At 42.2% G+C, this 14,858-nt stretch overlaps 1 protein-coding gene across 5 annotated transcripts in view; it reads left to right on the top strand.

Annotated features, from left to right (window-relative positions):
- The first annotated feature begins 280 nt into the window (after positions 1-280).
- The window catches only part of SLC38A11 (solute carrier family 38 member 11), a 37,944-nt gene continuing 23,366 nt past the window's right edge, over positions 281-14,858 (top strand). The window contains exons 1-5 of one of the 5 annotated variants that reach the window (XM_075933518.1): positions 281-834; positions 6,199-6,316; positions 7,243-7,317; positions 11,356-11,490; positions 13,039-13,104. In XM_075933518.1, coding sequence (XP_075789633.1) covers positions 538-834; positions 6,199-6,316; positions 7,243-7,317; positions 11,356-11,490; positions 13,039-13,104 — 691 coding nt within the window. In that variant the 5' untranslated portion in view covers positions 281-537. The remainder of the gene's footprint in view (positions 835-6,198; positions 6,317-7,242; positions 7,318-11,355; positions 11,491-13,038; positions 13,105-14,858) is intronic. The other 4 variants (XM_075933516.1, XM_075933517.1, XM_014580746.3 and 1 more) reach the window with 4 other exon arrangements.

Genomic DNA, 14,858 nt, shown 5'->3' with positions numbered 1-14,858 from the left:
TTTTTTAAATTACAGAGTAACACAGCTACCTCTCCCACACTGATTATGTTAGAGATACTTCAACTTGCCTCAATAGCCCCTTATGGGCAGCCCCCCACGCTGATCCCTGCACAGTGTGTGTGTGGTTGGAGGGCGGGGGAGTGTTTAGCTCTATTTTCGCGGGAACAAAAGTAACACACCTGGGCGCTACTCTACTTACTCTTCCGCGGGTCTAACGTAACACACCTGCGCGCCGCCTCTTACTCAGTCTTTGCCTCGGTGCTGAGGCGATGTTGCCGCCGGTTGCGCGGCGGAGCTGAGGCTGCAGGTGCCATTCGGCTCCCGATTGCTGAGGGGCACCTACCGCCGCCCGGGACCTGCGTGCGGCTGATGAAGGGCGGGGGCGGGGGCTCCCCCGGGCAGGCGCTTGGGACTTTAGCTGGCGCGGGATAGGGAAGGGGCCGCCAACTTCCCGCACCGGAGGGACCGGACATTTGCGGCAGGTCCTCCCGTCGGGAAAACTGGCAGCCCCCTTCCCTCCCCTTCCAGACTCCGCCCATGCCCCGAACAAGCCTCCCTGCAGGGAGGGCCTCCATCCCCGCCCGGGGAGGGGGGGTCAAGCTGGGGGCCCCAGTTCTCTCACTGGCGGCGCAGGCAGCAGCCCCTCTGCACGGGCGGTTCTGGGAGCTGCTCACGCTCCCGGCGCCAGTGAGCGGCTCTGGGCTCGGAAGCCAGTCGGCAGGGGCGCGCCCGGGGAGGCGCAGACGAGACTCCCAGCGGGACCATTGGCTGCTCCCGGAGCTTGTCCCGAGCCCGGCGATGGCGCAGAGCCGGCTGCCGAGCCCTGCTCAGCAGGTAACGCGACGCGGGCAGCGAGAGGCAGTGTCGCTACTTTGCTAGAAACATCCCGCCTCGCCTGTTTCTTTGCTGGCGGAGGCAGGCGGTGCCGAGCTCAGCCGCCGCCGTAGACCAGAACTTGCGGCTGGGGTTTCACGTTGCTGCCTCTTGAGGACTCGGCACTTAAGGCAGGGGTGTCCAAACTTTTTTCAAAGAGGGCCAGATTTGAAGAAGTGAACATGCGTGAGGGCTGTCCCCGCACTCTCAGCCCCAAGGCAGAGGGCCCGCAGGGTTGGATGCGGGCAGAGAGCGCAGGGCACGGTGGCCCGGGGGCAGGGCGAACCCGCAGCCAAGCGGGGGAGTGGGGCTGTGGACGTGCCCTACAGGGCAGGCTCTAGGACCACGGAGGCCATGGGCAGCGGCGGCGTGGCCGGAAGCGGCGCACTGGGCATGCCAGTTCAAAAGAGCGTCGGGGAGCCAGGAGAGGGGGAGGAAGTGGGGGCCGTATTAAATCGGAACACGGGCCGCAGTTGGCCCACGGGCCGGACTTTGGACATGCCTGACTTAAGGGGACTGACCGTCAACGCATGTCTGAGAGGGGGTAAAGGCAGGGCTGGCCCACAACATTTTGGCACCTGAGGTGGGGAGCTCAAATTATGCCCCCCTGGCTTGGGCCAATACTTTGAAAGATCTCAATTCTCTGGGTCCTAGTGGCGCGGAATCCGAGGTGTTCACCTCATACTAAGGCCAACCCTGGGTGAAGGGGTATTACAAAACCATACAGCATCCTCACGCCCAGCCTGTTATTGCCTGGCTTCCTTGGAAGCTCTGTTTCTGACATTTAACTTTTTCCTGGATGTAGACAAAGGAAAGTAACCCAAGCCTGCTGTCACCTAGCTACTCTTTATCCTTCACTTTCTTATTTAAAGGCATTTTTCTGCCTTTACTTTCAACAAACTATAAGACCCTAAATAAGCTTTGCAAAACTTTCCAGAAAGTAAAGGCATTGTCTGCTTGTTTCATCAACTTTGAATAGTTCCTAGTCCTTAATGTCAGTGTTGAATTAGGTGTAGGCTTTACTAAACAGCTGTCTTAATGTAAATGATTCTAGGAGAGAGAGAAAAATAAAATAGAGAAGACTTGCAAAATTTTCAGTGGGAGTTACCACCAATAACTGCTCCTGATCATCTGTTTTCATCTCAGTGGCTCTATGTGAGCAACATAGGGAAGAAAGGATAAGAGACAGCAACAGAAGTCAGGTGATCTGACAACTAATCCTGACTCCTTCCTCCATTCCCCAAAATACACTTATTGTGTCAACTGGAACAGTTCACAGGAGCTATGGATGCTGGATGCTTCAGAAGATTAATCCCTTAAAGTTCTTAAGGCTTTGTTTTTTCAATGGGGGGGAGGGTAGCAAATTCTGAAGTCCCCGCTATTCTAGTAGGTGGAAACTTTAATGAAAGGTGTATAGAAAAAGTGATGAAGTTAGATCCTTACATGGGACATGCTATTATTGTTATTGAGCAAAGCATTATCATTGTTATTGTATACCTTGCAAAGAATCCCAAGGTGTAAAAAAGTTCCTTTTTGCTCCAACATGCAAATACATGACATGGTAATCATGTGACCAGAATAAACTAGAGCTGTCAATTACAAATGAATGATTAATCACATGATTAATTGTGCTGTTAAACAATAATAAAATTCCATTTAAATATTTTGGGTGTTTTACAGATATTCTTTGTTTCAGTTGCAATAAAAATATAAAGAGTATAATCCTCACTTTATTTTTATTACAAACATTTCCACTATAAAAAGGAAAAAAGCATTTCAGTTCACCTCTTGCACGAACTGTAGTGTAGTTTCTTCATGAATGGTGAACTTGCAAATGCAGAACTATTAACTGCATACAACAAAACAATGTAAGCTTTAGAGCCTACAAGTCCACTCAGTCCTACTTCTTGTGCAACCAAACAAATCAGATAAAAGTGCCATGTGAACACCTGTTATGACTTTTCTGTTAAATGACCAGATTTACTGCTACTATTGGTACTGTCATTTTAGGGGCTTTGTCTTTTATAGGCAACTGTCTTCATTCTACTACCAGCCCCAAAAAAGTGTCTTGATTTTTCCCATTTCTGTCTAGCCTTCCTACTTTCATTGTAAATAAAAAGCAGGCTGCCCTGTCTCCTATAAATGTAGACAATCTTGTCTGAGTGATTGGCTGAACAAAAAGTAGGACAGCATGAACTTGTAGGCACTAAAATTTTATCTTGTTTTGGTTTTGAGTGCAGTTCTGTTACCAAACCCTCCTCCCCCCTACATTTGTAAGTTGCACTTTCACATAAAAAAATTGCCCTGTAGTGCTTTAATGAGGTACATTGAAAAATACTTTGTGTTTTTACAGTGCAAACATAAAAATAACGTGAGCATGGTACACTGTATTGTAATGGAAATAAACATTTGAAAATGTAGAAAAAACATCCAAAATATTTATTCAATTTCAGTTGGTAGTCTGTTAATTATCAGTGCAGTTAAAACCGCAACTAATCATGATTAATTTTAAATCATTAATTTTAGTTAATCATGTGAGTTACTTGTGATTAACTGGCAGTCTTAGAATAAAGTATTCATTTAACATCCTGTTTATTTGATGCAAATTGATAAGCTTAAAGAACCAGATTTCTCAGACATTATATATATAATGTCTTTTATCATAGGCTTTTCCTGTCCCATGTGTACCAAATACAGTCACCACTCCAACTCATCTGATTAAGGGGTTTTATCCATGAAAGTTCATGATCATATATATTTGTTAGTCTCTAAGGTGCCAAAGGAGTACTCATTTTCAAATACAGTCTAGCATTGCACAGGTTTCTGAGATGCTTTATTCATACTGTTGCCAAGGCTGAAGGCTAGTCCTGCAGCAGTAGAAGAGTTAAGGGTCATGTCCACTAATTTCTACAAAGCGTGACTATAATGATTTAGATTTAGTGGATGCTTTACAGGTAACCAATGCTGTCTTACCACAAAGTCACTTGGTCTAAAAACTAGGTAGAAATTTTGTATAATCAGTCAGTGATCCAGAAATGAGATCATATAAAGAAGAATTAATTTCTCACTTGTATGGTCCAATTTTTTTTGATTGATCAAAAATATTTTTGGACAAAGAAATGGTATCTTGCAAAGAAACACTCTGATACCTAATACAAGGGATAGTTTAGCAGTACCTTAGGGCTCATCTAGACTACGCTGAAGTTTTGAAAGAAGATATGCAAATTTGCATATCTTCTTCCGATCTCACTTTCAGAAGTGAAAGTAGTCGGGACGTGGTTTTTTTGGCAACCCCCTCTTTTATGAAAAGCCATGTAAACCTCATTTTTTGGAGCTTTCGAAAGTCAGATTGGAAGAAGATATTTCAAAACTTCAGCGTAGTCTAGACATAGCTTTAGAGTTTAACAAAAAAATGTAGATATTATTAGCTTTCGTGGGCACAACCCACTTCTTCAGATGGAGTTTCATTCTTCAGATGAATGAAACTATTCATCTGAAGAAGTGGGATGTGCCCGTGAAAGGTCATGATACTACCTACACTCTTCATTAGTCTCTAAGGTGCTGCTAGACTATTTGTTTTTAAGTTTTTCTAGATACAGACTAACATGGCTATCCCTCTGAAACTTTTAATACAAAGGTGAGAACCTAAATTGTTCCAACACAGTGAAAGCATTGATGATGTCCAGTCCTGTCAGCAACAGGCAACTTTAAAGAGCTCCATATAGCCACTTAATTCTGTTGTGATGTTCTTACATTTGTCAGCTGATGACACTGTACAGATTCCTATGAAATAAATGCACTTTTGGTTTCCCAGATGTATTTAATATTTTTCCAGTGGTGTTGACTATAGTCATCTGAGTTGAATTATTGTTGTAATGCCTGATATGTAGCAAGCTCCTACCACTCTGAGATAGTGATTTCAGTATCATCGTGTATACAAGCTAAATCATCATACTTTAATTGAGTTGCCATTTTTTTCCATTAAATTATCCTTTTAATCACGTATCACTGTATTTATTGACCTCCCAGTTGATGGGAATTCTCTGGACAGTGTATTGGCTAAGACAAGGATAAGTTTATGAGTAAGATGCACCTTTTCTCTTCCCTATACATCTACAGACTGAGAACATTATCTCTGTAAAACTACTAGTTACTGCAGATCAGATGTGTGAGAGTCTAAGTTTTGCCTAGAATTTGGGTCTTTCATGTGTCAGTTTACTGGGGCAAGCTAATTTTATTAATATCAACTAGCTATTCATGGTGGATTAAAACTTTGGCTGAGAGAGAAATTATTTGTTAGAAGGAGAAATAAGTCAGCACTGAAACCTTGAATCTGCACATCATCAGATTCTGATATATTCTGATTTAAAATCTCGGAATTGAACTTATCCCTCTCGTTTTGGTTCTGGGACTGATCCAAAATCAGAAGTAGCTTATTTTCTACTCCTTTCTCAGATGTGGCTGAAATCTTGCAAGAGCACCTGATTGATCCCATGATATTTCAATCTTTGGGGGCCAAAATGTCACAGAGAATAGTTCTTTGGCCAGCATCCTATCTCTGCAGCTTATCTGTAGGGTCCTACCAAATTCATGGCCATAAAAATTGTGTCATGGACCATGAAATCTGGTCTTTTGTGTGCTTTTCCCTTATTATTTTACAGATTTCATAGGGAAGCCAGTTTGTGTCAGACTGGGAGATCACAAGGTTATTTTAGGGGGTCACTGTACTGCCACCCTCAATTTTGTACTGCTTTCAGAGCTGGGCAACTAGAGAACAGCAGTGGTTGGCCAGGTACCCAACTCTGAAGGCAGTGTCGTGCCAGCAGCAGTATTATACCATGCCGCCCTTCTGCATTGCTGCCTTCAGAGCTGGGTGTCCAAGAGTAGTGACTCTTCAAGCAGTAGCACAGGAGAGTGGTTATTACCATACTATGCCGGCCTTATTTTTGTGTGCTGCTGGCAGTTGCTTTGCCTTCAGAGCTGTGTTTCCAGCCAGCAGCTGCCACTGTCCAGTTGCCCAGCTCTGAAGGCAGTACCAGCAGAAGTAAGGGTAGCACTACTACAACCTCCCTACAAGAATCTTGTGGGGCGTCCATTCCACATTTCCTTTTTGGGCCAAGATCTATAATTGCAACATAATTGAATCTGAAATTCCACAGCCTAAAATAATGAAATTTAAGATTTTTAAAATCCTATGAATTGTGATATTGACTAAAATGGACCATGAATTTGGTAGGGCCCTACCTGAGTGGATCCAGATTCAACTGATTGTTCTCTGCTGGGCTAATCTGTTTTTATAACAATAGAATCTTCTTATTGGAATAGATGGAAACAGATGATAGAACAGCCTTGGTTCGCAAACCTATAACTAAAGGAGGAAACAGTGATCTCCCATCAGCTGGTTTTAATGTTATCAACTCTATCATAGGATCAGGAATAATAGGTAAATGCACTTTTCTTCCTGCAATTTAATTACTCTTTCATTTATTTATAAATCTCCAGTCATGTGAAAAACATGTTGTTCTCACATTATTTTACTGCTGTGACTATGGTATGGTGTTGGTGTTATAGTGCATTTGTATTGTGAGAATACTACATGGCTACGTCTACACTGGCCCCTTCTTCGGAAGGGGCATGCTAATTTTGAACTTGGGAATAGGGAAATCCGCGGGGGATTTAAATATCCCCCGCAGGATTTAAATAAACATGGCCGCCGCTTTTTTTCCGGCTTGGGGAAAAGCCGGAAAAAAGCGTCTAGACTGGCGCGATCCTCCGGAATAAAGCCCTTTTCCGGAGGATCTCTTATTCCTACCTCAAAGTATAAATAAGAGAATAAGAAATCCTCCAGAAAAGGGCTTTATTCCGGAGGATCACGCCAGTCTAGACGCTTTTTTCCGGGTTTTCCCCAAGCCGGAAAAAAAGCGGCGGCCATGTTTATTTAAATCCGCGGGGGATATTTAAATCCCCCGCGGATTTCCCTATTCCCAAGTTCAAAATTAGCATGCCCCTTCCGAAGAAGGGGCCAGTGTAGACGTAGCCCATGGGTCAATTGAGATCAAAGGCACCATTGTGCAATAATAATAATAAGTAATAACAATGTGCGATCTCCTTATCAGACCCAACAGAGATATCAAGTGCTGGTTGGACTTAAGACAGAACTAGGCTTTTTTCTCAAAAATGATCCCCATAAAATAAGTCTGATGTATACAGATAGTACAGTACTAGGGAAATTTGCATCGTTTGATCCTGTTTGAAGGATAAATAATAGATTTTTTTAACAGAATGCTTCCTTTAGAAGATCACCACAAATAAGTAGTAAGTATTTTAAAAAGCTTTTCTCTAATCATTTGTTTGTTTTGTTTTTCACAGGATTGCCTTATTCAATGAAGCAAGCTGGTTTTCCTTTAGGAGTATTGCTTTTAGTTGGTGTTGCTTTTATCACAGGTACATTGGAAGTGGTTGTGTTAATTAAGTGAAACTGTAACAATTCATGCAAAAGCTTAACTTCAGTTGAACTTCATGCTAACTAAGAATATATGTGAATTAAGGCTTTGATATAAAGGAAAAGAGGTTTTTACTTACCTCATTAATCTTCTGAGTAGATTAGCAAGAGTAGATATTTGTGCTGTTCTACATTTAAAGCTTATTGTGTGAATTTCATTATGGAGTAGTTTAGCTTCCTAGACTAGAGTATGATGATTCAAAATGTAAATAAGGGTTATTCTTACAAATCACTTGTTTGTATTAAAAAGGTTCAATGTTAAATGAGGCTGATCTTCAGTTGAATTGAACATCACTTGTATTCCAAATGCAAAACCGATTGAAACTAAAAAGTTTTAAATGATCAGTTAAAAGTCTTAACTATTTTTGAGTAAGAATCAAAAGACACTTTAATCATTACCATAAATGTGAATAATACATGGTACAATCTACCAGTTATGTGTCATACATAGGAGTTTTTAGCAAACTGTTCTTGAAATGGTTAGTGTCAAGTGTATCTCAGCCATGAATATCTGTGAAATAAATTCTTCATTTAAAAAAACAAAAACCCTGGAAGTATACTATGATAGAGATAAGTGTGGCATGAGTATACTGAAAACCTGGGCATAATGAAGCATGTCTTTGCAGAAGTACACAATATTAATATAACAAGCAGTGAATCCTCCTTGGTGGGATAAGCAGTAACAAATAGCATGAGTCTCTCTGTCAAAAATCACTGTTATAGTAGTAGTTTTACACTGTAGTAAAAATATTTACAAGGCATGCCTTTGAGGCTTACAAATGCACTTAAACCTCTTCAATCTGAAGAGGAAACAGGGTTTGCCAGATTAAAGATTTTGCTAGGCCAGGGAAGAGGTGAGGGAGATGGGGTAGGCCATTTGTCTGACACTCAGCATCTTCTGCTGCTCTCAGGCACTGCTCCCCACCATTAGATGAGATGGCAGGGGAAAAGCCTCTGTCAGAGTGCATTGCTATGCTGCCATTCCTCCAGCTGGGGTGGAGGGAGAGTGGCAGGGTGCAGAATCATTTCTGCCTACCAGGGTCCGTATTACAGGTGCTCCTGAATTAGGGACACTCAGAGTACAGAGGTTATAATGTATTACATAAAGGGGCCATGTGAATAAAGTGGTCAGGATTTGGCCCAAGGGCAACATGATTCTACTACTGAATGCCAAGAATTCTCATAATGTCTGGTGGCCAAACCCCAGAAAAACTATTGACTTCTAATGTTCCTTAAAATCCCTTCCAAAGTTTATTAATGTATAGATTAGTATGTTTAATATCCTTGTTTTAAAAAAAGATTGGTAAATACATTGTCACTAAACAACTTCAACTATTTTTTTTCATATGGTTTCTTTGTAAAAACTATTACTGGGAACAACTCTGTACTATTAGACTAAATAACCTGGCAGTGTAGTTCTTAAAATCATAGAACCTGAAGATGGAAAAGGTCTATTGCTATAATTTTGTACATTTCTTGTACAGGGCAAGCTCAGGATAAAGCATAATTAATGTTGTGCATTTCTGAATAACTGCAAGACTACCAATTATAATGTATGTGTGTGTATTGTATGTGAAGTCCACGTTCTTAAGGGACTTTCTCAGTTCTTTGACCTTATTAACATGCCATACAAATTCTGTATTTAAGAGAGTAGAAAAGTATCATGAAGAATTCATAAATTATATGTGAAACTTTACACTTAGCTGTTGACATTTTATAACTATATTGATCACTGTTTCAAACAAACCATGCAATTTTAGTATCTGTCAGAAGATGATAAATACTGATGCTGCTCACTGAAAGAAGCTAGAGGATATAGCATATAGATAACAGGCAGAGTGGCACCTGAATAGAAATAGAATGGGATGGCAAGGCAGAATTACCTGGCAAGACCTATCAGCACTTAGACAGTTATTTCTACTCTGTAGCTAGCGGAGTTGTGAAAGGTTAGCTAGTTAACCAGTGAAGGCTGGAGCAACTCTCCACTTGCTGTGGGCAGGAGGCTGGCCAGAGCAGCCCTGCAGCCTGTCCCCCTTTAATATGTTAATGGTTAACCAATAAAACAGGATTTTACATCCCTAGTAGCAAGTCCTCACCAAAACATCTCAGCATAGCCCACTGGAGTGCTGCTGCCCCCTGTCTTATATTAGTAACATCATAAGCACTCTTACTATACAGTGAATTGCTGGGAATAATTTTTAACCAACTGTTAGTGTTAGTTCAAGCTATTCTTTGGTAAAAGTGTCAAAGTATTCTTCAGAAATGGTTGAGGTTTAGTATGGAAATAATTTTATCAGTGGTCTCAATTCTTTCCTGAAGTGGTGTTTTCTTGGATAAGAGCATAATTCATTTTCATGTGCATTCAGTGCCTGGTCTCTCAGATAAAATAAATGTTTGTGTATAAACATTATTTGTGTCTAGTGAAATGTGTAAGTATAAAAATCATAATATAAATATTATAGAAATTAAATAAAAAAGAAAGGGAAAGAAAAAATAGGCCCATTCATACATACACCCCCAAGCTCTCAAACTACATAGCAGCCCATCAACCAATAATGGATTAAAATAATCCAGCACTCTGGTCTCACCCACATTTAGGGTTCCCATGTTTTCTCACTCTTCAGGATAGCGATGGCATATGCCAAATACATAACACCCCTTTGGAATGCTGGGAAAAATCTGCTGCCACCCTTTAGGTGGGTTGGGGTTTCTTCCTTCTTGATCTGTATTCTGTCTTTTGGGCAGGGTAGAGAGCAGAAGAAATCTAGTCTGCTGCTAGGGACCTATGATTATACTCCTTTTTAAGCCTACCAGTCCTTCTCTTCAGGAAGGCTGAGGTCTGTACAGCAGGAGGGAGACCTCAACCCTCACAGAGATGGCAAGAGGATCACCCCACACAGGCTAGCACAGTCTTGTAGGAAGGTGCTTCTCCTGCCACTCCTTGTGACCATTTCAGCTTTTCTCTCACCCCAATAGAGGGCTATGTGCAAGGATATTATGAAGTCCTCAACTTTATAGGTGTACTTTGGCAAGGGGCCCCTTCCCACATTCAGTGCCCAATGCTCTAGGAAAGGATGGGAAGCCAGACAAACAGCAGCCATATGAGAAGAGGAACGTCCTGAAAGCAAGACAAGCAGCAGAGGGGTGGAGGCTGCTTCCTTTCTGCCCATTGAATGAGCAGTGGTGGTCGGAGTGACAGCGGTGGTTGGAGACCTCAGCATGCTAGATGAATAGTTGCAGCTGCAACTGAAAATATCAGTTTTCTGGCATTGTTGGTGATTGGGAAATAGCATCTGCTTAGAGGAGAAAGCTTGAGGACCCTGGCATACATAGTTTTAGAAATGGGTCATACTGTTAGTACTGAGTAACATTTTTGTTTATATTTTTGTTCAGCTTTTTTGGTTAATCACTATATCAATTATAAAATGAGAGACATGTCCACTTAAAAAAAATTGGTGGGGCATTTGTCAGGGCCCGTAAGCAGAATGTGCTTCTGTGTACTCCTGGATAGTCTTTTGATCTTTGGCCTTCTGGTTCTAAGAACATGAGTTTATACTGCCTGACCTAAAAGACCCTGCTTTGTTAGCCAAGGCTAAATTAGGCTCATAAATTTCTAAATGTGATGTAATCGTTACGGGGGGGAAGCCCTGAGATCCAAGGCGACGGGGCACAATTTGTTTGGGATTCTCATGGACCTCTGATGGTTAGGGCCACAACACTAGGCCTGAAAATACCTCTCTTTCCTGAGGATGATAGCTGGGAATATTCACACAGTTAACTATAGTGTTTCTCTTTCTCTTTTTACTGGCCTTTTCTGAATGAGGAAGTAAGTGGGCCCTGCCCTCTATGTTTCTGTTCACTATAGTGGCTTTAGTTAATGATTGCTTTCTTTGCATTTTTTTAATACTTTGTAAACTATTTCTTCAGAACAGACATATAACATTACCATCTCAAATATTCCTTTTATATTGTTTTAACAGATTATTCTATTATATTACTGATTAAAGGAGGAAACCTCTCTGGTACAAACACCTATCAGGCATTGGTCAATAAATCATATGGTTTTATGGGATACCTAATTCTCTCAACACTACAGTTTTTATACCCATTTATTGGTAAGATAACTATAAAGTTATATACTGTAAAGTTATAATTAACTATCCTTTTTGCACTACCAGAACACTATAGAGGTTAAAAAATATTTGAAAATGGACTCACGAAAAGACTACAGGGTTGTTTTTTGTTTTTTTTTCAAAGTGGCCTTTTAAAAAAAAAAAAAAGTCACCTGCATCTAGACTGCCGCCGCATACTTTTGATATTAAATTGAAAGAATGCAGCGGACTTTAGACAGCGGTAAACCTCATTTTATGAGGAAGAACGCCTTTTTTCGAAAGAGCTCTTTCTAAAAAAGGTGTTCTTGACCACAAACAGGGCTTTTTCGAAAAAGAGCATCCAGATTGCATGGGTGCTCTCTTTTGAAAAAGCGGATCACTTTTTCGAAAAAAGTTTTAGCTGACTAGATGGTCTCTTTTGAAAAAGCTTCTTTCGAAAGAAGCATGTAGTTTAGATGTACCCAGCATGTATAGCAGGTGTCATTTAAAATGTGTTTTTGCATGAGCTACTTGCAGTAATATTGGTATCTTCCTGTCTTTAAGTCTGAGATACTGTGGAACTGGATTACTGCAGGAAGACAAATGTTCAGTTTTAGTAGCACCTGCTCTGTCTTGTAAAATCAACTACTGCTTCTGAACAATTATGTACAATAACTGATTTTACAAGTTACAGTATGTGATGATGCAGCCCCATACATTTGACATCCTATGGGCTATAAAGCTTAAACAAGAACTGTTAGATGCACATAATTTGATTTTTCTAATAGAAACTAGAAGTTGAAAGTGTTCTGTCAGTGAATCACTGCTGAAAGCAGAAAGAAATGATAAAAGCCTGCTTTTCCTTTTGAAGTGTGCTTGGCCACAAAATTCAACTGCCTTCCTCATCTGAATGGATTCTTTCACATTCTCATGTATATTACTTAATGCTCCCAATTTCAAGTTTATATCTCTGGATTTAATTTTTAAAACAAATGTGAAAGGAAATCTAAGAACTGCTGGAAACAGATACCTGTCGGGGCTGATCTAGACCAGTGGTGTCCAACCTTTTTTCAATCGCGACCACTGGAGCTAGGAAAATGTTTGCTGAGAGAAGAAAAAAAAATGCATTGGGAACATTTTGTTGCAGCCCCTTTAATTTAAAGTGCTGGCCTACTCCACTGCCACTCTCCCCCCACCCCTGCCGTGTGTATGTCAGGAGCCAAGCTGGGGAAAAAAAACCCAGCCGGTGGGGATCAAAGTGCTGCAACCCCCCCCCCCTCCCCAGGAAGACAGCCACGACCCCCAAAGGGGTCATGACCCACGGGTTGCACACCGCTGATCTAGACAGTACTTGGTCCTGTCTTGAGGGCAGGAGAATGGACTCAATGACCTCTTGAGGTCCTTTCCAGTTCTAGTGTTCTATGATTCTATGAAAAGCAGCCAAAAAAGAGAGGCAGCTGGAATGGGGGGCAATGATTTCAGCTGCATGCAATCTAAAAGTGCTTAGTGTATGTTCAGGCCCTTTTATCATATCTGATGTGTATTAACAAAGCAATCTTTCTTTTCTTAAAGCCATGATTAGTTACAACATAATAACAGGAGACACTTTGACTAAAGTTTTTCAAACAATTCCTGGAGGTAAGTGTTTATGTAACATTGGGGGAGGGGGCAAAACTAACTAGGTCGAGTGTTAGTCTAAAATAAATATGGCTCCCATTTCTTTTATGAATCAGCTACTGACCTTATTTATATATTTTTAATGTTGAAATGTGCTTCTCCTGTGCTCTAGAGCTCCAGTCCTACTACCTTATGATAGTGGACTCCTGTGCCAGGTCATATGATAGCAGGTGATGGCTTCAGTTTGTGCTGGTCATATCCAGCATTCTAGTACTTAATTATATCAGCTATGATAATTATCCAGCAATGTTGTTGATGAGTTGATTGTTAGGTTATATGCAAATTATTTATTTAGTGTTGTCAGTTTAAATAGTAACATTTCTACATAGCTGAACACATATTACAAATGTGATATGACATTCTCTAATATGATAAATCCAAAGTGTTATGGCCCTGTTAAAATAATTTTTTTAAATAGGAAAAATATCAGACTTCCCAACATGAGTGGTGAAACGGTACCAACCTACTCAACTAAGCAAACGACCTATAATAAAATAAATCAGAGCTTCACTTTGAGTTGCACATCAAATTCTGTCCCCTGCCATATGCAAATGGACCAAGACACACTATTTAAGTTTGTTTTTGATACATGGATTACCCAGCTAAAACTTTTATGCTGTTTCAGACGTTGCTTTTGAGGGCTAAATTTTCTGTTGTAGGCTATATATGTACAGTTAGGATGGAGTTTTCAAAACCACACAGCTTTGGCCTAATTGGGTCCCACTGAAATCAATGTTAAAACTCTACTGATTTCAGTTGAACACTATGTGCTTTAAAAAAATCCCATCCATGATAGAGGTTTATAATATATATATACATATGTAGAGTCAGATTTTCATAGGTGAACACAATACAGGCAGTCCCCGGGTTACGTACAAGATAGGGACTGTAGGTTTGTTCTTAAGTTGAATCTGTATGTAAGTCGGAACTGGCGTCCAGATTCAGCCGCTGCTGAAACTGACCGCCAGTTCTGACTTACGTACAGAATCAACTTAAGAACCCCAAGCGTCCCCAAGTCAGCTGCTGCTGAAACTGATCAGCAGCTGATTCCAGGAAGCCCGGGGCAGAGCAACTCTGCCTCAGGCTTCCTGTAGTCAGCGCTGGTCAGTTTCAGCAGTGGCTGACTTGGGGACGCCTGGGGCAGAGCAGCTGGGGTGCTGCTGGGTTGCTCCAGTAGCGCCGCTCCTCGGTGCTACAGGACCAACCCAGCAGCACCCCATCTGCTCTGCCCCAGGCATCCTGATTCAGCCGCTGCTGAAACTGACCAGCAGCGGCTGAATCAGGACCAGAGCAGCTGGGGTGCTGTTGGGTTGGTCCAGTAGCGCCCAGAGCGGTGCTGCGGGACCAACCGGCAGCACCCCAGCTGCTCTGCCACAAGCGTCCAGAGAAAAGCCTAGTCTGCTGGGGGGGGGCGTACTAGCTGCGGGGCCCCCCCCACCCGAGCAGACCAGGAAGACGCGGGCGGCGGACCAGCAGACCAGGGAGACGGGGAGCAAAGCCTCTGAGGACGCCGGCAGTGGGACAGCCGCAGGGTGTCTGGGCTGTCCCGCTGCCGGCTTCCCCCGTGGCTTTGCAAAGCTGAGGGGAAGCCAGCAGCGGAGCAGCCCAGGCATGCCTGGGCTGCCTCGCTGCCCGAGCCCCCCCTGCAGCTTTGCAAAGCTGAGGGGAAGCCGGCAGCAGAGCAGCCCAGGCGTGCCTGGGCTGCCCCGCTGCCC

The sequence above is a fragment of the Pelodiscus sinensis genome, chromosome 7 (assembly GCF_049634645.1).
Source record: "Pelodiscus sinensis isolate JC-2024 chromosome 7, ASM4963464v1, whole genome shotgun sequence".
Taxonomy (NCBI): Eukaryota; Metazoa; Chordata; order Testudines; family Trionychidae; genus Pelodiscus; species Pelodiscus sinensis.
Note: the sequence above shows the minus strand (reverse complement) of the source record. Positions and strands in the feature narration are given on the sequence as shown.